The 27500-nt window shown below is 42.9% G+C and overlaps 1 protein-coding gene across 2 annotated transcripts in view; it reads left to right on the top strand.

Annotated features, from left to right (window-relative positions):
- The first annotated feature begins 22461 nt into the window (after positions 1-22461).
- Positions 22462-27500, top strand: part of tax1bp1a (Tax1 (human T-cell leukemia virus type I) binding protein 1a) — a 33622-nt gene continuing 28583 nt past the window's right edge. For both annotated transcript variants that reach the window (XR_006923811.1, XM_046835284.1), the window contains exons 1-2: positions 22462-22710; positions 24573-24791. Coding sequence is in view for 1 of the 2 variants with exons in the window: in XM_046835284.1 (XP_046691240.1) it covers positions 24597-24791 (195 nt within the window). In the remaining variant the exon portion in view is untranslated. The remainder of the gene's footprint in view (positions 22711-24572; positions 24792-27500) is intronic.

Below are 27500 nucleotides of genomic sequence, written 5' to 3'. Positions count from 1 at the left end.
AAAATTAGATCAGGAGCACATTTATTTTAGATCCAAACTATAGAAGAACTTGGAATTATGCAGTAAACAATACCGTATTAAAGAACCCAGAATATCTACAAAATAGCTCCATTTATCTTTGATTACAGCTTGGTATTTTCTCATCAGCCTCATGAGGTCATCACCTGGAATGGTTTTCCAACATTCAGTTTTTCCCTTCACTTTCTGGTCCCAAACTCATCCCAAACCATCTCAACTGGATTTAGATAAGGTGATTGTGGAGGTGTGATCCGATGCAGCACTCCATCACTCTCCTTGGGCGAATAGCTCTGACAGAACCTAGGGGTGCGTTTGGGATCGTTGTCGTTGTTGGAAAACAAATGTGTAAACCAGATGTGATGGCATGTCACTGCAGAAAAGCAACTTGACACCATCACACCTCTTCCTTGATGCTTCACAGTGGGAACCACACATTTAGCAATCTTTTGTTCATCTAATAAATAAACGGCAACCAAAAATGTAAAATTTTCCACAGATTGAATGTCCAGTTTTTGCGTTTCTTGACCCCGGCAAGTTTCTTCTGCTTGTTGGTCTTATGAAGTTATGGTTTCTTTGTTGCATTTCGATCATGAAGGCCTGACTCACACAGTCTCCTCTAAACAGTGAATGATGATAGTTTAGATTTTTAATGTTGCAATGTTACAGTTTTGTTACATTATGTGTAATGGTTGATTTGGTTCCTTGTCGGCACATGGGATTTAAACAATCGCTTAAATTTAAGTACCGCATTATGTCCTGCTGCTTGCTTTTTTTTTTTGACCAACAATAAATATTTGGAAAATTACATGTTTTTGACCATTTATTGTAAAGAATTAAGGAAATGTAAGGCAGTTGTATATATTCAGTAATAATAAGTTATTGGAAAAGAGTAAATTTTATGTACTACACAAACTTAAATCACAGTTAATTAGATTACAGCTGTACGTTGTGTAACGATGCAAAGCCACATGTCCTATTCTTCATGTTCATGTTTTTGTCTGCTTGACATAACCAGACAAATTTGTGTATCGTTTATTAGAGCAGTTATAATTGTATGCTTTGAGTCCAATTCTCTCATACTGACCACTGGATGTTCTACATGGACCTCATGGTAAAGAGTCTCTGAGGATCCAAGAATTAGAATTATTGCTCTACGCAAAGATTCCGAGGCGATAAGAAGATCAGTAACATCCTGAAACTTAGTTACAGTACAGTGGTGAGGATCATACAGTGGTTTTCCAAGACGGGTTCAACTCGGAGCAGACCTCACAAGGGTCCATCAAAGAAGTCAAGTCCTTGTGCTGTGTGTCAGGTGCAGAAGCTGGCAGTCGCCCAAGAGGATCCCAGGAAAGCCTACAAACAGAATGCTGAAAACAACTTTGAGTGCATGAATGACTAAAATCATGTTCTATGGTCTGATGAGACTAAGATAAACTTGTTTGGCTCAGATGGTGTCCACCAGCATGTGTGGTGACACCCTGGTGAGGAGCAAAAAGAAAATTGTTTCTTCCCTACGGTCAAGCATGCTGGTGGTAGGTGTTCAACATCCAGCAGCTTAATGATGTCATTACGGAGGAGTGGAAAAGGAACCCAGCAACAACCTGTGCAGCTCTGGCAGTGCTGGATAACAATGGTGCACAGAATATTGACACTTTGGACAGTTTTTAGTTATTTTCAGAGAACAGTAAATCTGTACTGCTACACAAACTGTACATTGACTCTAAAATATATCCAAGTTTTATTTCTACATATTGTCCTTAATATTAAAATTAAACGTCCTTATAAAGCATGTCACTTACTATAGAAAAAAAAACAGAAATCCAAACAGGTCCTATGAGAGAAACATACGAGTGATATCTGTTTTGGTAAAGAAAGTGTATTAAAGGCGTAAACTCCTCTCACCTCTCATTCACAAGGTCATGACCTTTGCACAGACGATCACAGAGATATAACAATCTACAGAAATATAGCTGGAAAAAAGCAAAGATTTCTGTACAGCCGTGCACCCCAAACCCTAACCCTACCCCTAATCTTACTCAAATAAAACCCAATTGCCCCCAAGCTCAGTATATTTATATATGTATGTATATGTGTTCTTTAGAGAATAAAATAACCCCCTACAGTGTAACTCCTGTATACCGTATCAATACCACTGGTTCATATGTGTTTCTATTATATTGTACACATAGTTAACAACGTGACTGAGCCTTACATTGCTTTGTGTCTCACGGGAACAATGAGTGACATATGTTCAACATCTCGCTCGTCTCCCCCTGCCCCGGCCCCGGCCCTGGCCCCTCCCCACACTCACACACAAGCGTACAGGATGGTTCTGGGTCAGTGACTGTAAAGGGTATTGCCTTCATTGAAGCCTGAATTGGACGCTTTACACCCATCAATCTTCAACTACTGTGGCTGTAACACAGACGCTGATATGAACAGGGGGTGGTGTACCATTTATAACACTTAGGAAACACAAATACAAAACGCCCTTCTTTTACACAGAACTAAAATATTAGTTCAGGTCCAAATTTAAACGGGGTTAACAGAAGAACTGTGCACTTATTCAGTGTATAGGGTTAAGGGCCTTGCTCAGGGGCCCAGCAGTGGCAGCTTGACGTGGCTGAGATTTCTACATGACCTTCAGATCCAAAGTCCAATTCCTTAACCACTAAGTTACCGCCTCCACAAATAGAAACGCCCTGATTAAACATCGTAATTATACAATTATAATAAACAGAAAACTCTCAAGCAATTGGATTCTTATAAAGTTCCACATCTTCAGGAGACACACTGAGATAGAGGTGATGAAAGCACACCATCTCGTTTACTATCTCCATAGCCTGAGGAAGATTAGATTGTCCTCTTGCCTCCTTACTTTCTTTGACAGGGGAACCATCAACAGCACGATGACAGGCAACACTGCTGCTGGTATGGAAACACTACTTGCCTGAAAATGGTGGTTCAACGATCATGTAGATCCTGAATCCAGAGTGATGGCTAGAACAACAAAGATCTCAAAAATGTACTGAAACCCAGCTAGCCAGCTAATGATGCATTAGCCGATAATCAAGGTGGTGTGACTTTAGATAAGAGTTTTTACATTAGCTTGTGTATTGTATACATGAAAAAAAGGTTTTGTTCGCTAAATCAACACCACAAAAGCTTTTCACCAGACCTCTTTACTCTAATGACTTGAATTTAGCAGTAGTTTTTGACTCGAGTCAGTGTGCTGGTGGTTTCAAGCTGTGATTAGAGTGGAAAAGTTGCTGAAACCTGGGAACTCTGCACCTCACTCAGAGCCAGCATGCTAGCAGTGTAATTAGCCATGTTTCATTTGACTGCATTCTTATACTTTTGTTTTGGTATTTCGCTGCTCAGGGCCTGAAACAATCACATGGACGCTGCTGTGCCGTTATTATAATCACGTTTGTTTTATTCTTGGAAAATTTTTAATCGTTACTATTAAATCGAACACAGAAACATCGAAATCGAAGCTGTTGCATTTAAAGCATTTGGTAGACGCTGAAACTTTTTATTCAGAAATCCCACACCTTAAACCTTGAACTACTTTCTTGAACTAACTTTATTATTAGTCCTATACTCCAATATAAACACTGGAGAAAAATATTTATTTGAATGTGTTGAAGTCCGGTTGTGTGCAGTGTGAATGAATTTAAACCTCCTTTTAATTTGTACTGAAATCCTGGTTGTCTTTTAGAGTGCAGGGTTTAGGGGGATGTGATCGGGGTAATCAGCAAACCACTGATTTAAAAAAAAAAAAAAAAAAAAACATCTATTAGGATCATTTTAATGAATTCGGGTTGTTTGGTGTGGGTTTTTATGGCTGTTGGGGGTGGGGGGTTCATAGGAAGGGGGCCTGGCAACCCTTTAGTCTCAATGAGCTCTAAATTACATTAAATGTTACACCAACATCCTTTTTTTTTTAAATAAAAAATTGTATTAATAAATTACTATCTAAATAAAAATGTAAATAAAAAAATGTGATTAAAAAATAAAGAAAGAAAATGATGGCATTGTCTGTTTTCAAACGCATTATATGTACATTTGGTTTTCAGTTCCATCTCCAATACATACAACAAAAGTGCTGAGTGTGTGTGTGTGTGTGTGTGTGTGTGTGTGTGTGTGTGTGTGCGGGTGTAAATGTCACTCGCATGTGCGAACACTAGTAAAAGCGAATGAGTGAGTTTAATTAAAAGGGAAGGGAAAAAGCGTTTAATGTGTGATGATGGTGTAATGTACGGAAAGAGTTTTAAAGACTCTCGTCTCTAACAACTGCGCTTGTTCTTCTTTCATCATTATCAAATCCTGACCATAAACACACACGCCGCTTGTGTACTTGTATGCAAACGTGGGTAATTATTCCATAAAGAACCAGTTTATTACCGAACTCCGATCTTTGTACGCATCTGTGGACAATCTGCGTGTGCGCCTGTGTGTCAAACATAGGACTTGGTTGGTTGATTAGCTGCTCTGCTATGAGGATTAATTGGATGCGGTGTTATCGAAAGAGTTGTGACAATACCATAGCCGTCTTTGACTTCGAGTGCAGGAGGATATAATTACCCCTGATGTCTGGCTGGGAGGACGGGCGTCCCTCACTCCTCTGTCAATCTGAACTACACCGGACAACTATGAGCTGATGTACAACATACGAAATTCTCTTCACTGCAATACACCATATGAGGCGTTCTTCTGGAAGTCTTTTTTCTAAGCGTGTCAAGCACCTCCTGCAATTCGTGCTGGATCTTCGCAACGGTGTCAAAACTGTCAGGTCTGAGCTGAATCTTTATTATCGGGAAGAGGATAAAGTCCGCAGGAGACGAATCTGGCGAGTAGGGTGGAACTTTTAGCACATGGTCAGAAAGGCACCAGTTGCACACACTGACTTATGAAGGTGCTCCCTGTGACTGTGCATGCAGCCTTGTGTTGCCATTTATTGGCGTGTTACAAAACTTTTTTGATTTTCATATACTGGGAGGTGGTAGGTTAGTTGTTAAGGAACTGGACTTTGGAGCTAAAGGTTATGAGTTCATATCCCAGTCACTACAAGCTGCCACACCTGGGCCCCTGAGCAAGGCCCCCTGCTCTAGGAAGTACAAGAAGGACTGAAGCTTATGCTGATCAGGGTTACCAGAATCCTTAGCCTGCTGTGTGGTCAAAGGGGGAGTTAACAGTAACGGTGCTGCAGTTGCACTTAGTTTAGAATTATGGCTAACTGCGGTTGTTGCTCCCAGACCAGGTGATTAAGCTGTTAGCATCCCCACTGCCTCTGTGCTGAAGGTAAGGTATATGGTCCAGAGAAACAGTATTTTTCTTCTGTAAAATTTTCAGATATGAAAACAATAGTGAGGGGTCAAAAAAAAAGATCCACAAGGTACATCAGCAGTAGAAGAGCTCTGAGCAGATAGCAAGTCTTTATTTATAGGGTATGTGGACAATTTTATCAGAAATATGAGTTCTTGTATATTACATAACACAGGACTTCTTCCCCAGTCGTCCCTCAACTGCAATTATATCTTCATTTTCCAGTAGTATTGTTCACATTTATTGGTTCACTGTTACACAATCTGTGGTTTTTAAAGACAACCGAAACATCTGACACATCATCTCCTTCAGAATTGAAGCTCTTAAAAGCTTCCACAGCTTCCATGAGTCAGAGCTTGGACCTCAACATTCCACCCACACAAATGACTTTCTGTTCACTTCACACAAGATCAGCTGAACCCGCAGTCCAGAGGCTCAGAGAAAACCCTGATTCAAATTCATGAACCTTCATCAAACAAACTCGTGTCTCAACAAACCTAAAATTTCATCACATCTTCAGTTTTCACTGTAATCACTAGGGTTCTCTTCCTTTTTCTTCCTGTCTCTCTCTCTCCCTTTCCCTCTCTCTCTGTCTGTCTCTCCTTCTTTCTTCCTGTCTCTCTCGCCCTCTCTCTTTTCCTGTCTTTCTCTCTCTCTCTCTCTCTCTCTCTCTCTCTCTCTCTCTCTCTCTCTGTACATGCACGGGGAATGGCTGAGCGTGGCATGTAGAGCATGTGAGAGCGGTTGACATATTGCCAAATAACTGTTTTTTTTTTTTTTGCAAGAACATTTTAAAAGTACATGGTCTCTGCCTTCCATATGAACAGTGCTATTGTGTTTGTTTGTTTTTGAGAATCTTGACAAAGTAATCAAACTGATTCAGATAGGAATTGTTTTGAATATTTTATTCGTTAATGAATGTATACTGGTTTCTCCCCTCAGTTCTTCTGCTAAAAAGGTCATGTTGTCCAATGTCCCCTCCTTTCATTAGTAATGAGGCAATTATGAAAGAGCTCTCTTGGTACAGGCGACCCGTCTCCACCATGAAGTAAATCCCCCTCGGCTGTAAATCCCAAATGGTTAATGTGTCTTTCAGGAGAATGTTTTTTGTGGATTTGAGGTCTTGAAGAGCTAAACGTGTTTTTTAAGTTGAGGATTGAGGGTTTGACTCCACTAGTGACATAAAAACCACAGAGAAACCCTGCTTGGCTGAACCGGACTGGGAAAAATCATGTGAACCTGAAAAAGACAGAGTTGACATGTTGCTGGAGCAGGCAGGCACAGGGGTGCAGGGTCGTTTCCAGGAAACAGCGGTCAATAGTCCATTGTAAGGGGATGGGGGAGACATAGAGATGGAAGACGAGCCCCTGTTCAAAGTATAGTGGAACCCGGTTATGTCGATGTCCTAGGGGGTTGCCAAAAAGCATTGAGATAACCGATGATTGAGAAAATGCTAAGACAAAGCGAGAATTTGGCGGTTCCACTTCAAAAACGTCGACTTAATAGGGTTGTTGAGTTAACCGAGGTCGAGATAAGTGGGTTCCACTGTACCGGCTAAAAAAAAAGAAGCGAGGTAAGAAAAAAAAACAAGCTAAGAAAGAGTTAAAGGTACAGTTAAGGAATTAAATTGATTCAGACAGTGAAGATACAATGTCAGACTCAGTTTGGAACTCAGAAGTACAGGAGGAACCGCTGACCATGTTTTATACTGCCGAGGACCTCAAAGAATTTTTAAGAAACACCAAGTGGCAAAAGAATGTATCAGTAGAGGAGTTTTCCCAGACCTAAAACAGTTTATTCATGACATAAAACATTTTAGAAGAGAAGGAGATTTTACAGTAAGATTGTAGTGGAGGTAGTGGAGGTGGATGATAAATGTCATCAGTGCCTATGCTCCACAAGTGGGCTGTGAGATGGATTGAGTTAGATGAAGTGGTAGAAGGTGTACCTAGGAATGAAAGATTGGTGATTGGGGCAGATTTAAATGGCAATGTAGGTGAAGGGAACAGAGGTGATGAGGAGGTGATGGGTAGGTATGGCCTTACAGAGAGGAATGTGGAAGGGCAGATGGTGGTAGATTTTGCTAAAAGGATGGAAATGGCAGTGGTGAAAACTTATTTCAAGAAGAAGGCTGATCATAGGGTGACATAAGAGTGGGGGAAGGTGCACACAGGTGGACTATGTAGAAGATGCAAGATGGTGGAAACTGAAGGTCAGAAACTGAGGTCAGACAGGGGCTCGGTGGCCTTAAAGAGGTGTTGGGTGATTGGGCAACTACTGCAGACGTGATAAGTGAGACAGCTAGAAAGGTACCTAGTGTGACATTTGGACATAGAAAAGAAGACAAAGAGACGTGGTGGTGGAATGAGGAAGTGCAGGAAAGCATAAGGAGAAAGAGGTTGAAGAAACAAAATTGGGATCAGAGTGTCGATCCCAAAAAAATTATTTGTACCGAGTGGCCAGGCAAAGAGACCGAGCTGGGAAGGGTGTGCTGCAAGTTAGAGCAATAAAGGATGGAGATGGAAATGTGTTGACAAGTGAGGAAAGTGTGTTGAGAAGATGGAGGGAGTATTTTGAGCAGATGATGAACGAGGAAAATGTTTAGGAGAGATGCAGTGGAATTTTTAACCAGATTGTTAAACAAGATTTAGGAAGGTGAGAGGATACCTGAGAAATGGAGGAGTGTGCTGGTACCAATCTTTAAGCATAAGGGAGATGTGCAGACCTGCAGTAACTACAGGGGAATAAAGTTGATCAGTCACACCATGAAGTTATGAGAAAGAGTAGTGGAAGCCAGGCTGAGAGAAGAGGTGACCATCTGTGAGCAACAGTATGGTTTCCATGCAGAGGAAGAGCACCACAGACACATTATTTGCTTTGAGAATGTTAAAGGAGAAGTATAGAGAAGGTCAGAAGTAGTTGCATTGTGTGTTTGTAGATTTAGAAAAAGCATACGACAGGGTGGAGAGAGGAGTTGTGGTACTGTATGAGGAAGTCTGGTGTGTCAGAGAAGTGAGGGTGGTGCAGGACATGTATGAGGACAGTGTGACAGCAGTGAAGTGTGCAGTAGGAACGGCAGATTGGTTAAAGGTGGAGGTGGAACTGCATCAAGGATCGGCTCTGAGCCCTTTCCTGTTTGCAGTGATAGACAGGTTGAAGGACGAGGTCAGACAGGAGTCTCCGTGGACTATGATGTTTGCGAAGGATATTGTGATTTGTGCCAAGAGTAGGGAGCAGGTGGAGAAGAGCCTGGAGAGGTGGAGGTATGCACTTGAGAGAAGGGAAATGAAAGTCAGTAGGAGTAAGACAGAGTACATGTGTGTGAATGAGAGGGAGGGCAGTGGAGTGGTGCAGTTGCAGGGAGAAGAGGTGGAGAAGGTAGAGGAGTTCAGGTACCTGGGGTCAACAGTGCAAAGTAACGGAGAGTGTGTTAGAGATGTGAAGAAAAGAGTGCAAGCAGGGTGGAGTGGGTGGAGAAGAGTGGCAGGAGTGATTTGTGGTAGAAGGGTATCAGCAAGAGTGAAAGGAAAAGTTTCTTGGACTGTGGTGAGACCTGCTATGTTGTATGGTTTAGATCCAGTGGCACTGACTAGAAGACAGGAAGTGGAGCTGGAGGTAGAAGAGCTGAAGAGGCTGAGATGTTCATTGGGAGGAATTAAAAAGGAGTTGGAATTAGAAATGAGTTTATTAGAAGGACAGCACATGTAGGACATTTTGAAAATAAGGTGAGGGAGGTATGATTGAGATGGATTGGACATGTGCAGAGGCGGGACATGGGATTTTGCTAATCGGCCCAAAAAGAAGTACACAGAAGCTCCAGCATTTCAACCTGCATTTAAAAGGATGTTCTGTAAATACTTATTCAACCGTTAAATACCTGGGAGTTCTTTTAGACACCCACTTGTCTTTTAATAATCATATCAACCATTTTACAAAAACAGCCTTCTTCCACCTTAGAAATATTGCTAAGCTAAGAAACATGTTATATATATCTAATGCAGAGAAGCTCGTCTATGCGTTCATGACCTCCAGACTGGATTATTGTAATGCATTACTAGGTGGATGTACTGCATAATTTATAAACAAGCTACAGTTTGTCCAGAATGCAGCAGTCAGAGTTCTCACAAGGTCGAAGAAATATCACCATATAACCCCAATCTTCTCATCCCTACACTGGCTTCCTGTTAAGTTACAAATCCACTACAAACTACTGCTACTTACCTACAAAACACTAAATGGTTTATATCCTATGTATCTCTTCAGACTTCTAACACGCTACAATCCATCATGCTCCTTCAGATCTTAAAACTCCAGACTTCTAGTAGTTAATAGAATAACAAAGTCCACTAAAGGTGGTAGAGCATTCTCACATTTAGCTCCTAAACTCTGGAATAGTCTTCCTGACAGTGTTCGGGGCTCAGACACACTCTCTCAGTTTAAGTGCAGATTAAAGACGTATCTTTTTAGCGAATTCTACACATAACACACATCACATCATAACCTTGTGCTCCAGAACATCTGATCACATGCACATTATCAACTTGTGCTGTTAATATCATGAACAGCAGCTACACTCATTTCCCTTTACTGCTTCTCTTTCTCTCCCCATCCCGAAGCATCCTGAGGTTGCTTCAGCTACAGTCACGTTCCACCTCATGAAGATTGTGGACTTTTAAAGAAGTAGATGCCTGCAAACATCCCGAACCATCTAGAGACGTTCCAGCACCAATTGGATCCCACGTCATGTGGAGTTTTGACATTGGACCTCCTGGAGTGTTTAAAGGCTCTGGCATGGAGAAACTGGTGTTGTATCTGTGATGATCACAAATGTTGAGATATTTTCTGATCATGAAGACTGATAGAGTGTGTGGTGTGTCTTACTTTGAGATTTTTTTTAGCATTTGTTTGTTGTACTTATATTTCATTTGAATAAACGGGATCCAGGTTGTGAGCCGTAACATAAATGGAGCAAAAGAGTATAGAAAGAGAGCAAAGCTAAATTAACTTATTAATTAGACGCACATTGAAGTTGCTATGCTGCAGGAAACCCACACACACACCTTTTTTTACAAAGTGTCTTATGTTTCCAGTAGGCATCTCAGACCACTGCATGGTTCAGTATACCATAAGTAAAAAGAATGTAAAACCTAAGAGCAGCTACTGGCATTTTAATACTGCACTCTTAGAAGATGCTAATTTTAGAAAGTCTATTATTTTTTCATGGAATTGTTTTAAACTGGAGAAGGCAGCTTTTAAATCCATACAGCAGTGGTGGGATGTGACAAAAGCACGAATCAAAGTATTTTGTCAATAGTACACTCTCAATGTCGCAAGAGACTTTGCTAGATCTCTAAAAGCTCTGTAGATAGAGATAGTGGAACTCCAGCGTTTGGAGGCCACAGGAAATCAAGGGCATATTAAAGCTGTCAAAAGTAAAAGTGGGAACATAATTAGGGGGATCTCTTGTCAGAGCCTACTGAAGTTCCCCAGCAGACAGTCAGCTTCGAAGCTGTATAGCAGAGAGAGGTCGGGGCACAGGTAGTGGAGGAGAGCTTCCTCAAAGGCTTGCCTAAGCTCACAGAGTCAGTGGCCAGACAGATGGACAGGGAGCTGACACTGGCTGAGCTTCATGAAGCTCTCAAAGCCATGGAGAATGGGTGGGCACCAGGTATAGATGGTCTCCCTGTGGTCTCCCCCTGTGTTTTTCCAAGGCATTCTGGGGAATAATAGGGCAGGAGGTGCTGGATGTCCTAAAGGACAGTGTGAAAGGAGATCAGCTACCAATGAGCTGGACGAGAACAGTCTTGACCCTGCTGCCAAAAAGGGAGACCTGACCCAGCTGAAGAACTGGCACCCGGTGTCACTACTGTGCACTGAGTGCAAGCTGCTGTCAAAAGTATTAGCGTGACTGATGAAGGTGATGGAAGGTGATGGAGCAGATCATTCACCATGACCAGACGTACTGTGTGCCTGGCAGGTCAAAATTTGTTAACGTATACTTCATTTGTGACATTTTGGACATCTCCAGGCTATTGGACATAAAAACCGATCTGATTTTCCTTAACCAGGAAAATTCTTTTGACTGGGTTGAGCATAAATACTTTTGGAAGGTGCTGGAAAACCTTGGGTTCAACCCTGGTTTTATAGCCATGATCAAGGTGTTGTGCAGTGAAATTGAGAGTGTACTGAAGGTTAATGTTGGTTTATGTGCCCCTTATAGAGTGTACAGAGGGATCAGGCAGGGCTGTATACTGTCAGGAATGTTGTACACTCTAGCAATTAACCCTCTGAGAAACATTTTAATAATAATAATAAATCTGAGAAAATTTCTGGTTTTAATATTCCACACACCAATGCATGACCTGGCTGTAAAGGTAAGATGCCAGACTGACATAAATGTTTTAATTGATGTTTTAAAAGACTTTGAGTTTTTATCATCACTGAAAGTAAACTGGGGAAAAAAGCAGTTTTAGTTGAGGAGTGGGGAGCTGGGGAGCCGACACTCCCAGGAGGCTTAGTGTGGAAAAGTGGTGGTTTTAAATACTTGGGTGTCTACCTGTGGAATAATGACTTTTCAAATAAAAAATTGGAAGGCACTGTAGATCATATCTAGGGCAAACTGAGCAGGTGGAAGTAACTGTTTCCAAAGATGTCCTACAGGGGGTGAATGCTGGTCATTAACAACATCATTAACAGCATCGTCGTCCCTATGGCACAAATGGTATGCATAAATCTGCCGCTAAACCTGCTGCTAGCGAACATCCAGGCCCTGCTCGTGGACTTCTTCTGGGATGGTCTTTACTGCATTCTGCAGTGTCCTCCATCTTCCCAAGGGTAAAAGGGGGCAAGTACTGGTTCATCTCTCCAACAGAACTGCAGCCTTTCGCCTCCAGTTTATCCAGAGACTCCAAACTGGGCCCACGAACCTGGAATTAAGAACATGAGACTTTTGTACATAGTGGAAGGACTGTGGCTGGACAAAACTTTGTTTTTAATGTACACAAACGGATGTCTCTGGATCACCTTTTTTTTTTTTTAAATGGACTTTTTTCAAAAAGAAGAAAAAAAAGTTGCGGAAGACTACACTGGCTGCTGGAGAAGCCCCTGGTCTATGAGAGTTGTCTGGACATCTCTGGTGTGACCACACCCACAATGTTTTCTCAAAGATCGTCACACTTCAGGAGCAGAACTGTCACAAGGGAAGGACCTGGCTGCAAAGGAGGGTGTTTGGCTGAAAGACTACAAAATTGGCGAGATCAGTTCTGCAGAGGAGGAACTCTTTCCCCAGCTGGACATCGCTCCTGACCTGATTGAAAACTGAGTGGGAGGGTAGACACCCAATGGAGAAATGTTCTTGGTCTTAACAATGATATTAAACCAAAATAAAGCCACTGAACAGTACAAACCATCATTAACCATAAAGGTTTCCAACTTCCAATAGAGGATTTTACACTGTATTATCACTGTAAATTATTTTATTTGTCTTTTAAACCCTGATGTTCTACAGGACTGTCTGTTCTGTTCACAGAGAGAAACTGTCTTTCATGCTTTTATACAATGCTCCAGTTTACAGTCACTTTCTGTGCTTTCAAAACGTATTTTTAAGTTCTTTTAATGTGAATTTGACTTTTCAGTGTTTTATTATTGGTTTTAAAAATGTATAATTAGTACCAAGTAGCACCCCCTTTAGCAAATATCTAAACAGTCTTCCAGTTCTGCAAGATTCCTGGGCTGTCTTGCACTCACTGCTCTTTTGAGATCTTTTGCCAGATTTTCAATGATGTTTAGGTGAGGAGACTGTAAGGGTCATGGCAAAACCTTTAGTTTGTGCCTCTTGAGGTAGTCCACTGTGGATGATTGGTCCACCCCCATTGGACAGTTGGACTGGTGTTCTTTTTATGAAATTCTGTGCCCTTTGTTCTCCAAACATATCTTTGCTCATTGCGGCCAAAGAGGTCTATTTTAACCTCATCGGTTCACAGGACTTTTTCTCCTAAATCCATCAGGCTTGTAAATGTTCTTTTGCAAAATTCAGATGCTTAATTTTGTGGTTAGGACGCAATAGAGGTTTTCTTCTGATGATTCTTCCATGAAAGCCATATTTGTGCAGGTGCCGCTAAACAGTTAACTCCAGAGTCTGCGATATGTTCCTGAAGGTGTTTTGCAGTCAAACGGGGATTCTGACTTGTTTTCTAGCAATCCAACAAGCAGTTCTTGCTGATATTTTTCTTGGTTTTCTAGACCTTATCTTGACCTCCACTTTTCCTGTTAACTGCCATTTCTTAATTACATTCGGAACTGAGGAAATCGGTACATGGAAACACTTTGCTATCTTCTTATATCCTTCTCCTTCTTTGTGGGCATCAATCATTTTCATTTTTAAAGTGCTAGGCAACTGCTTAGAGGAACCCATGGCTACTGATTGTTGGGACACGGTTAGACTAGTTTGGGTATTTATAAATCTTTAACATTTTTATCACCTGGCCTTTCCTAACGATGCCTGTGAACAAGCCATGACCCTGATAGGTTAATTAAAGTCTGATACCTTGGTTCAAAGTGATCTGAAAGCTCAAGTCTCCTGGGGTTCCCATTCTTTTGCAGGGTGCTGCTTTCCCTTTTTCACTCTAAAATTGTAGAAAACAAAAACAATACACTGATATTGCTTAAAATATTGGAAAAGAGTGTTTCGTGTTTAACTTCATTTCGTCTTCCACTTGCTTAACTGTTCACATTAACAGCTCCACCTTCTATTCACAATCCTGTGCTTGACCACGCCCCCACAGTCTTATCTTTTATAAAATGTTTCACTTAATTTCTCTGGGAGGGGAAACAAAAAATTTAACTTCTCTTTATTAGTTTAACAGAATAACATGCAAAGACCAGATATTCTGTGTGTGTGTGTGTGTGTGTGTGTGTGTGTGTGTGTGTGTGTGTGTGTGTGTGTTTATGTGCGTGTGTGCATATGGTGATAGTAAACTCTGCTACAGGATGGATGGAATTTCAGCATTTGCTTGTTAAAAGAGAAATCGTGACGTCCATTTATCACACAGCTCCCTGAGGACTAACCTCTATTGTCCACTTGTCCTTTCTCCTCAGCGATCGCCATACAACAGCTGGACCCCAGAGGCCACACCCCCCATCAGTCTACATGCCCCCTGGGGTACAAGTGACAGCTCGATGGGGTATTTAACTTTACACTTTATCATCTTCAATTAGACGCCGTCCTGTCAGACGCATGCATGGCCAATCACGTTAAAGCGTGCCATGTTCTACATCCAAATCCTCCCTGTCAAGCTGCCGACACACACACATGTCCAGGGGGGTGTGTGTGTGGGGGGTTCGCTTTCTCACAACATAATTACAACACAAACACTCAGATGGATCTTTAGAGAGTCCATTATTTAACACACACACTTAAACACACACACACACACACACACACACACACACACACAGTGTTTGTTCATAAGGACATAAATAAATATAGAAGTGTGTGTATCTGCAGTGTAAAGGGATTTAAATGTTTACTAATCAGCCAATAATGCTGAAGGTAATCATTAGAAAATGCTAAAAAAAAAAGAGCATAAAGAGTGAGTGCACCCGCCTCTGCCCTGCACTCCTGCCCCGACTCTCCTGCCCCATGCTCCTGCTCCCCTTTCCTGTCCCACTTTCTGCTCCATTTCTTGAACCCCTCTTTTTGCCTGGTCTCCTGCACCACTTTCTTGCCCCACAATCCTGCCTCTTGCCCACCCTACTCTTCTACCCTGCTCTCCTGCACCACTTCTCTGCCCTGTTTTCCTGCCCCCTCCTGTCTTGCCCCTCTCTCTGCTTATCCTTACTGATTTGCGCTAAAATTGTCTATCAGTAACCCCCTCAGGATTTGTTGTTCACACTTTCACTCCACCTTTACCCCAGTTGTGTGACTGTGGAGGAAACAATCACATGCTGGCAGAGCATGAAACCTAGTTCATTTTTGTCTGATTACAACTACATTTGAAAAGAATTTTATTTGTAAAAGCTGCCTCAAATTACATCTAAACAAGGAAATAATTGTATTCTGTATAAACACACACACAAACACACACAGAGTGATAATGAACCAGCAGAAGGTCTCTGAATGAAATCAGTAGCTCCTAACATGAGAAGTCACCCTGCCCTTGCCCCTCTCTCCTGCACTCTGCTGCTGCCCCTCTCTCCGTCCCTGCTCTCCTGCACCCTGCCCTTGCCCCTCTCTCCTGCACCCTGCCCCACTCTCCTTCCCTGCTTTCCTGCACCCTGCCTTGCCCCTCTCCTGCACCCTGCTCCTGCCCCTCTCTCCTGCACCCTGCTTCTGCCCCTCTCTCCTTCTCTGCTCTCCTGCACCCTGCTCCTGCCCCTCTCTCCTGCACCCTGCTCCTGCCCCTCTCTCATGCACCCTGCTCCTGCCCCTCTCTCCTGCAACCTGCTTCTGCCCCTCTCTACTGCACCCTGCTCCTGCTCCTCTCCTGCCCCCCCCCGCCCCTGCACCTTTCTCCTGCATCTCTATTCAGACTTTTCACAAAACCAAATGACAATTCACAATGATTTTATTCCCAGTGCCACATTACACACAACCTTCCTTACCCACATGACCAGCTAATGCATGTACCATCACACACACACACACACACACACACACACACACACACACACTCTCTCTCTCTCTCATAGTTAAACAGCTGCTAAGGGTCAGTTTCCATCTGGAGATGAGGAGAAGTTCAGCCCCTACCCCAAGCCCCACCCCATCCCTCCCAGATATTTCCACCTCCCTGCCCCTTGGTCTTCTCACTGAACAGCTTGTTATGCTAATTTCTCCATCATTCACAATGCTGTCAGGCTGACTGCTTTTTTTCCTCCTCCTCCTCCACCTCCTCCACCTCCTCCTTCTCTTCCTTTTCCCACTCCTCCTGTGTGAGACACTCAGACACAGAATAACCACAACATTTAGAGCGCACTAACTGCATCACTGTTCCATTCCTCAAACCTGATGATCCACTGTCGATCATCGCTCTTCAGGATATTTAGCACTTGCAAAAGTGTCAGTATTTTATAGTCCCTTCAAACCTACCACCATTTCATTGATGTATTCAGTTTCATTATATGCGTAGCACAAAAAATGCAGGTGTCGATCCCAGCTGAACAAGTCTGAGGTAAACTCTCTGGGAAGGTAACAGGAGAGTAACCAAACTCAAAAACTTTCTTTTCCAGTCACCTCAAAGTCAAAGACAAGAGTTTCTACATAAATGAGTCTTGTGTTTTAATTAAAAATAACCCAGCCATTAAAGTTACACAAGTCAGGTCACTTTTAGTGCCAGTCCCAAGCCCAAATAAATAGGGAGGGTTGTGTTATGAAGAACATCCAGCATAAAACAAATTAAATATTCAGATCAAGAAAAAGAAATTCATAGCTGATTGGTCGAGGCCCAACGACCATCACAGGTATCGTTAGCCAACATTGTACCGGTGGAAATTGGGCTACTGTAGGCTGAAGGAGGAGAAGGAGAGGAGGAAGACGTCTACAGAGACAGCAGGGAAAGGAGACGTGTAGGAGAGTGGAGGTTGGTAAAGGGAGAGAGATAGCTGATATGATGGAGAGAAGAAAGGTAGATATGCTGTGTGTTTAGGAGACCAAGTGGAAAGGGAGTAAGAGCAGGAACATTGGAGGTGTTTAAACTGTTTTATCATGGTGTGGATGGAAAGAGAAATGGTGTAGGGGTGATTCTGAAGGAAGAGTACAATAAGAGTGTAGTGGAGGTGAAGAGAGTTTCTGATAGGGTGATGATCGTGAAGCTGGAAGTTGAAGGGGTGATAATAAATGTCATCAGTGCTTATGCGGAGGTGATGTTAGGTGTGGCCTTAAGGAGAGGAATGTGGAAGGGCAGATGGTGGTAGATGTTGCTCAAAGGATGGAAATGGCAGTGGTGAACACGTATTTTAAGAAGAAGGAGGATCATAGGGTGACGTATAAGAGTGGAGGAAGGTGCACACAGGTGGACTATGTGCTATGTAGGAGATGCAACCTGAAGGAGATTGGAGACTGTAAGGTGTTGGCAGGGGACAGTGTAGCTAGACAGCATCGGATGGTGGTCTGTAGGATGGTTTTGGAGGTGAAGAAGAAGAAGAGGAAAGTGAGGATTGAAAGAAGAATAAAATGTTGGCAACTGAAGGAGAACTGTAGTGTGAGGTTCAGGGAAGAGGTCAGACAGGAGCTCGGTGGTGGTGAAGAGGTGCTGGATGATTAGGCAACTACTGCAGAAGTGAAAAGGGAGATGGTGGAATGAATTGGGATCGACAGAGTGATAAGAAAAGTAGACAGGAGTACAAGGAGATGCAGCAGCAGGTAAAGAGGGATGTGGCAAAAGCCAAGGAAAAGGCATATGAGGAGCTGTAGGAGAGGTTGGACACTGAGGAAGGAGAAAAGGATTTGTAGCGATTGGCCAGGCAGAGGGACCGAGCTGAGAAGGATGTGCTGCAAGTTAGAGCAATAAAGGATGGAGATGGAAATGTGTTGACTAGTGAGGAGAATGTGTTAAGGAGATGGAGGGAGCAGCTGATGAATGATGAAAATGAGAGAGAGAGAGAAGGTTAGATGGTGTGGAGATGATGAAGCAGGAAGTGGATATGATTATTAAGGATGAAGAGTGGAAAGTCGATTGGACCAGATGACATACTGGTAAAAGCGTGGAGATGTTTAGGAGAGATGGCAGTGACGTTTTTAACCATGTTGTTCAACAAGATTCTGGAAGATGAAAGGATGCCTGAGGAATGAAGAAGGAGTTTGCTGGTACCGAGCTTTAAGAATAAGGGAGATGTGCAGACCTGCAGTAACTACAGGGGAATTAAGTTGATCAGTCACACCATGAAGTTATGGGAAACAGTAGTAGAAGCCAGGCTGAGAGAAGAGGTGACCATCTGTGAGCAACAGTATGGTTTCATGCCGAGGAAGAGCACTACGGACGCAATATTTGGTTTGAGAATTTTGATGGAGAAGTATAGAGAAGGTCAGAAGGAGTTGCTTTGTGTGTTGGTGGATTTAGAGAAAGCGTATGACAGGGTGGAGAGAGGAGTTGTGGTATTGTATGAAGAAGTCAGGTGTGTCAGAGAAGTATGTGAGGGTGGTGCAGGACATGTATGAGGACAGTAAATGTGTGTGAATAAGAGGGAGGCAGTGGAGTGGTGTGGTTGCAGGGAGAAGAGGTGGAGAAGGTGAAGGAGTTCAGGTACCTGGGGTCAACAATGCAAAGTAATGGAGAGTGTGTTAGAGAAGTGAAGAAAAGAGTGCAGGCAGGGTGGAGTGGGTGGAGAAGAGTGATAGCAGGAGTGATTTGTGATAGAAGAGTATCTGTGAGAGTGAAATGGAAAGTTTATAGGACTGTGGTGAGAGCTGAGATGTTGTATGGTTTAGAGACAGTGGCATTGAGTAAAAGACAGGAGGTGGAGCTGGAGGTAGCAGAGCTGAAGATGCTGAGATTTTCATTGGGAGTAACGACGATGGACAGAATTATAAATTAGTTTATTAGAGGGTCAGTGCATGTAGGTCGCTTTGAAGACAAGGTGAGGGAGGGTTTGATTAAGATGGTTTGGACATGTGCAGAGGAGGGACATGGGGTATATCAGTAGGAGAATGCTGAGGATGGAGCCACCAGGAAGGAGGAAAAGAGGAAGACCATGGAGGAGGTTTATGGATGTGGTGAGGGAAGACATGCAGGTAGTTGGGTTGAAAGAGGAAGATTTAGAGGACAAAGTAGTTTGGAGACAGATGATCCGCTGTGGCGACCCCTAATGGGAGAAGCCGAAAGAAGAAGAAGAAGAAGAAGAAGAAGAAAGCCTGTTGGGTTTGTTCACCTAACAAAGACAGAGAAATCTCCAATTCAGAACACAGGACAGTTTCCACAGATCTAATGTACATGTTTCTTGACCCAATCAAGTCTCTTCTGCTTAATGCTTTTCTGAAGTAATGGTTTCTTTTGAAGGTCTGACTCACACAGTCTCATCTGAACAGTCAATCCTAAAATATGTCAGATTAGTGATTCCTGAGGCTGGTCATTTTAATAAATGTATTCTCTGCAGCAGAGGTAGCTCTTGGTCTTCCTTTCCTGGGATGGTCCTCGGTAGAGCCTGTTTCATCAGAGCGTTGGATGGTTTTGCAGACTGCACCTTTAAAGTTCTTGAGATGTTTCAGATTGCTTTAAATTCCTAAAGTAATGATGGATCTTTTCTTATTCCGTCAGTGTTTCTTGCCATAATATGGATTTGTACAGTAGTTGTAGTAGCACTAACAGGGACTAACAGGGACTGCTATGGACTGTCTGCACAAGACAACTGATGTTCTAAAGCACATTAGGATGGAAAGAACTGTCTTCTAGATAAGACACACCTGTGACCTAAAACCCATTCCAGGTGACGACCTCGTGAATCGAGTTTGTGAAGCTTCATGAAGGAGAACGTTCACCTGTTTAGATCATCCATAGTTTTCAGAAACTCTCTAATCCACTTACACACTGGACCCGGAGATACACCAAAGGCTTGAAATTTCCCATCAGTGTGTGTGAGTGTGTGTGTGACAGTGTGTGTGTGAGAGTGTGTGTGTGTGAGAGTATGTGTGAGAAAGAAAACAGTTTGGCTACAAAAAAACGAGTTTAAAAAGGGAATGTGTGTAATTATCATTAACTAGCTGTAGTTTCTCGACGTGGTGATGGCCACATAAGCCCATGTCTCGCACTGAGTGTGTGTGTGTGAGTGTGTGTGACGTCAGTAGAGTTTGTTGTGGGTCCAAATCAGCGACAGAAGACGGCGAGGGTTGTGTGTGAGGGTTTTATTACGACTCTGGGCTGCAAAGAGTGACAGCAGGGAGAGCGAGTGTGGAGCTGTGTTTACGAGGCGAGTGTTAGAGCTGCACTCAGGGCCGTGCCAAACCTTACTGACGCACACCGAGAACACACCAGGACATAAAACCATCAAAGACCACTCGGGTCGAAAAGAGAATACACACACACACACACACACACACACACACACACACGTGGTCAGCTCCTTATGTCAGACACAGGTCATGAAATAACACTCAATGCAGCCGAATATCTATTTATATACATATATACAATGCGTGGCCCAAAAGTATTCGAACACCCGACCGTCCCACCCACATGTTCTTCTTCCACGCGTTCTTCTTCCACGCATTGTCCCACACACTTGTATAGGACGTCTTTAGCATGAAATCCTATCGTTCACATGAACTAGGAGACTTAAACCTGTTCCAGCATGACACAAAGTGCACAAAGCCAGCTCAATGAAGTTCTGTTTTCTATTGGGTTGAAAGATGTGGAAGATCTTCTGCTATAGAGATCCAACACTACTGAACATCTGGAATGAGAATGCTGACTGCACCTTCACATCAGTACCTGACTTTACTAACATCCTTGTAGCTGAATGAGTCCACAAACATCTAGTGAAACATATTCCCAGAAGTGTGTGTGTGTGTGTGTGTGTGTGTGTGTGTGTGTGTGTGTGTGTGTGTGTGTGTGGGTGGATTAGGGTGGATCAGGGTGGATGGACTGCCACCTTCTGGACAGCTCTTGTGCTCTTGTGTCAGGCTGCTGGATGATTTGTCCATACAGCAATGATGGAATAGTGAAGGTGTGTAGTGATTGTGTGTGTAATGATTATATGTGTGTATGTGTGTGTGTGTGTGTGTGTGTGTGTGTGTGTGTGTGTGTGTGTGTGTGTGTTTGTTTGTGTTTGTACACCATGCTTACATGTTGTTGTGTTAGTAACTAAGATGATGTGAGAAGTTGTGACATGGTGTAAGATGATATGAGATGATGTGAGATGGTGTATGGTGGTATGAAATGACGCGAGATGTTGTGAGATGAATGAGATGATGTGAGATGTTCTGAAATGAAAAGACATGATATGAGATATGAGACTGTGTATTATAATCTAAAATGATGAGAAATTAGATGTTCTGAGATGATATGAAATGATGTAAGGTGTAAGATTATATGAAATGATTAGAATATGTGAGATGTTGTGAGATGGTATGAGATAATGTGAGATAATATAGGATGATGTGAGATAATATGAGATGATGTGAGATAATATATGATGTGAGATAATATAAAATTATGTAAGATAATATGAGATGATATGAGACTATGTGAGATGGTGTGAGATGTTGTGAGATGATATGAGACTATGTGAGATGGTGTATGATGATATGAAAAATGGGTTTTGTTAAGCTTTAAATAACACAGTCCACTTTGTGGACACCTGACTATGAGATAATTCCACATTTATTCCCCAATTGCTGTTATAAGAAGCTCCACTCTTTTTTGCAGTCATGATGTTCTCCAGGTTCCTGTGGTTTCCAGGTGGAATCTGAGTGACACCAAATCATGTCTTTATTAATAATAAACATTTCCAGGGGCTCCCTGATGCTGGTGTCATGATTATGTTCTGTGAGGAGCAACGTCCTGCAGGAGAAGACCACTGGCTAAAGCTTGGCTTTTCTCCAAAGCCCTGAGATTGGACTTCTCTGGGTGTTTCAGGATGGGAGCTGTAATAAATGCTTCTTTAAGCTGCTAGAAAACTTGCTCAATGATCTCCTAAGGGGGCCACGATGGACCATCAACTCCAAATAAACCTCCTGTAGAGGTATGAGGATGTCATCTATGTAAGCAATGGTTAATCTAACAAGCATATCACCAGGCACTGGAACACCACAGGAGGAGAAGTAAACATGGAGTGTACCACAATGTACTCAATGTGCCCTGAGGTGGTCCTGAAGCTGGTCCTGTTTTCACTCATCAACTCTTGGATGGAGATGCATGTGCTGCATGGCTTCAGCTTTGTGTAAACGGGGTTTGGAGCAATTTCAGTGGTTTGCTGTTGGACAGGAGAAATACAGGAAGGACAGAAGCTGAGATCTTTTACACTGAGATGCATGAGAGACTGATGTGTGGAGAAACATTGGAGAAGCAGGATGGAGGACAGAGACACGTAAATCATCATAACATGATATTATGATGTTGAATGTTGTGTGTGTTATTGATGATGATGAAGACGTCCTCCAGAAGGTTCCTGGGTTACACTGGTATACAGTGTGTGTGTGTGTATGTGTGTGTGTGCGTGTGAGAGGAGAACACAGCTGGCGCATGCGCACTAGGCACACAGTGTCTCGCTGTAATCCCGAGCCCGCATGCGCCAGCGCGTCGTGACGTCACGGAGAGTCCCGCAGCGCGGTGCTGATGGAGCGGTGAAGCTGTCAAGCTCTTGTCATGTTCACAGGAACCCCGTGAGCTCCTTCAGCCGCCGTCCTGAGAACAACATGAAGAACATGAAGCAGAGGTAACCGAGACGCGCGTGCTGCTGCTTTGCAACACGCGCTGCGGCTAACGCTAGCTATCTTATTAGCTTCGTCATACGGGGGGAGGATGACACAGCGCACGAGACTTTCACACACACACACACACACACACACACACACACAGACAGACACACACTGCGTTAGTGTACACTGCACGACTGGGTCACGTGCTCACCGTTCATCTGGGTTAGGGTGGTGTCTTCCTCATCTTCTTCAGCAGCTCTGAGGCCTTACTGTCAACATAGATACACTGGAGCTGCACCATTATCTTACATCATCATACATCATTTCACTTCATCATCCATTAACTCACATCATCTCACTTCACCTCATCTTCTCACTTTATCTCACATTGTCTCACATCATCATACATCATCTCACTCCATCATACAACAACTCACATCATCTCTTCATCTTGCATCATTTCGCATCTTCTCACTTCATCTCACATTATCATACATTATCTCCTTCTGTCATACATCAACTCACGTCATCATACATCATTTCACTCCATCATACAACAACTCACATCATCTCACTTCATCTCGCATCTTTTCACTTCATCTCGAATTATCTCACTTCATCATCAATCAACTCACTTCACCTCATCTTCTCACTTCATCTCACATTGTCTCGCATTATCATACATCATCTCACTCCATCATACAACTTACATCATCTCACTTCATCTCGCATCATCTCCCATCTTCTCACTTCATCTCACATTGTCTCACATCATCATACATCAACTCACACCATCTCACTTCATCATACATCAACTCACTGTATCATACATCATCTCACTTTATCATACATCATCTCACATTATTTCACACCATCTTACATCATCTCACATTATCTCACGCCACCATACAACAACTCACATCATCTCACATCATCTCGCATCTTCTTACTTGATTTCACTTCATCTTAGATTATCTCATTTCATCATACATCATCTTACATTATCTCACACCATTTTACTTCATCTCACATTATCCCACACCATCTCACTCCATCATACAACAACTCACATCAACTTACTTCATCATACATCATCTCCTATTATCTCACATCACCTCACATCATGTATTATCTCACATTGTCTCATATTATCGAATTTCACAGCATCTCACAACTTTTTGCATTGTCTCACATCATCTCACATTATATAATTTCTTTTCACATCATCATCTCATCATCCTACATCTCACACAATCCCACACCATCTCAGAGGCAGTTCCTCTGCCCAGTTTCCTCTCCTTCTGATGTTTGGGGTTCGATGACTATACTATGTTCCTACATGTTCCTGATAAACTGGTGGTGGAGATACATCAGATGTTCCTCATCAGCAGTATTCATGAGCAGAATCACTGTAACTATCTGATGTGATTAAAAGTTTGTGCATCCTAACCATCACACTTGTATGTCTTTGTGAACATCTTGTCCAGATGTATTCTCCTCCCCTATGTGTACTGTTGTAATGAGCTCCACTCCTCTCTTATTAGTGAGATCAGATACTGAGGTGGAGGAGCCGAGGAGTTTCCAGTTTCAGTTCTTCTTAAAGGTGTTTCAAGGGGTTGAGGAGATCAGGGCTCTGTGTAAGAAACTCGAGTTCTTCCACTCCAACCTTCACATGTCACATGGTCATGCTGAAGCATGGTTTGGTATCTGATAGAAGTTCTAACATTACAGTGATCAGAGATGTTCTGTGTGTTCTCCTGAATCTGTTGGAACCATTTGAAGAAGAAACACTTGCGGGTGCACATACTTTTGGTCAGGTTTGATATGTGTAGGACACATCCCAAGTGTCTGGTGTGATCATGTTTTGTTTTATCTGTAGGTAGACCCTGAGGTGTGGAAGTCGATGATGTCATCAGGCAGTGACACAGCAGTATCTTCAGGTGAAGAAGGAACTTCAGTCATGGAGACGTCCAACTTCGCTCATGTGATCTTCCAGAATGTGGGGAAGAGCTTCCTGCCTCAGGCTGCGCTGGAGTGTCACTACACACTCACACCCTTCATCACTCCTCACCCCAAAGACTGGGTGGGAATCTTTAAGGTAAACATGTGCACTCACACACACATTTACTCACATTTACTCACACACACACACACACACACACACACACACACACACACACACACTCACTCTCCTCACATTTACTCACACACACACACACACACACACACACACACACACACTCACTCTCCTCACATTTACTCACACACACACACACACACACACACACACACACACTCCTCACATTTACTCACATTTACTCACACACACACACACACACACACACACACACACACACTCTCTCCTCACATTTACTCACACACACACACACACACACACACACACACACACACACACACTCACTCTCCTCATTTACTCACACACACACACACACACACACACACTCTCTCCTCATTTACTCACACACACACACACACACACACACACACACACACACACACTCCTCACATTTACTCACACACACACACACACACACACACTCTCTCACATTTACTCACACACACACACACACACACACACACACACACACACACTCTCCTCATTTACTCACACACACACACACACACACACACACACACACACACACTCTCCTCACATTTACTCACACACACACACACACACACACACACACACTCTCTCCTCACATTTACTCACACACACACACACACACACACACACACACACTCTCTCCTCACATTTACTCACACACACACACACACACACACACTCTCCTCACATTTACTCACACACACACACACACACACACACACACACACACACACACACACACTCTCCTCATTTACTCACACACACACACACACACACACACACTCTCCTCACATTTACTCACACACACACACACACACACACTCTCCTCACATTTACTCACACACACACACACACACACACACACACACACACACACACACACACACTCTCCTCACATTTACTCACACACACACACACACACACACACACACACACACACTCCTCACATTTACTCACACACACACACACACACACACACACACACACACACACACACACTCCTCACATTTACTCACACACACACACACACACACACCATCACATTTACACACACACACTCTCCTCATTTACTCACACACACATTTACTCACACACACACACACACACACACACACACTCACTCTCTCACATTTACTCACACACACACACACACACACACACACACACACACACACACACCACACACACACACACACACACACGCACTCTCATATTTACTCACACACACACACACACTCACTCACATTAACTCTCTCACACACACACAGTCACTACACTCACTCTTACATTTACTCTCTACTCTCTACACACACACACACACACACTCACTCACATTTACTTACACACACCACACACACACACACACACACACACACACACATATTTACTTACACACACACTTACTCTCACACACACAGTCACTCACACTCACTCTTACATTTACTTTCTACCTCACACACACACACACACACACACACACACACACTCACTCTCACATTTACACACACATTTCACACACATAAAACACACACACACACACACTCACTCACATTTACACACACATTTCACACACATAAAACACACACACTTTCTTTCTCACACACACACACACACACACACACACACAACACACACATATTCACACACTTTCACACTTACTCACTTACACACACACACACACACTCTCACACTTGCTCTCAATTACACACACATATGTACACACAAACTCACACTCAGACTCACACTCACACTCACACACACACGCACACACACACTCACACTTACACACACCAGTCACTCTCACACACAGTCACATTCACTCTCATTTACACACATTTTACTCTCTTACTCACACACACACACACACACACACACTCTCACTCACATACATGTTTACTCAAACACACACACTCACACTTACACACATGCACATACACACTCACACTTACACACACACTTACACACACACACACACACACACACACACACACACACACACTTACACACTCACACTTACACACACATGCACAGACACACATGCACACACTTTCACTCACTCACACATATGCACACTTACACTTACTCACACACACACACACACACACACACACTTACACTTAGACGCACATGCACACTCACACTCACACTTACATACGTGCGCATACACACACACACACACACACACACACACACACACACACACAGAGTATTGCTCAGCAGTTCACTGTCTCCCCCATGTGGTAGTGATCAATCCATACTCAGTCTACACACCCTTTTGAAATAAGAACAACAGAAATATCAGACTTTTTCCTTTCTTAATTTGATGTTTTAACAAACTAAAATTCAGAGAAACACATCATTTAAATTGGGAATATTTGGAATAAAATACACTCCCTGAGACCCTGAGTGTCAAAGTCTGTTCACTCTTTCAATATGTGGCTTTTATCTGTCTTCAGAATAACAGTTACCTTCAGAGGTAAAAACACACACCGGCCATCAAGTTCACTGATTGTGATTAAACCTGATCACAGTCAGCTGTTGCTGTCGGATTCACCTGGATGTTTAGGGTCGTGTTCTTCTAAGAGCCACGAAGAGTCACCAAAGAAACTGGAGACTACATTGTTGAAAGGAACCAATCAGAAGAGGGATATTAAAGAATATGTAAAACACGTGTAAAAC

Source organism: Silurus meridionalis, chromosome 22 (assembly GCF_014805685.1).
Source record: "Silurus meridionalis isolate SWU-2019-XX chromosome 22, ASM1480568v1, whole genome shotgun sequence".
Lineage (NCBI taxonomy): Eukaryota > Metazoa > Chordata > Actinopteri > Siluriformes > Siluridae > Silurus > Silurus meridionalis.
This window is presented reverse-complemented; position numbering and strand designations above follow the sequence as displayed.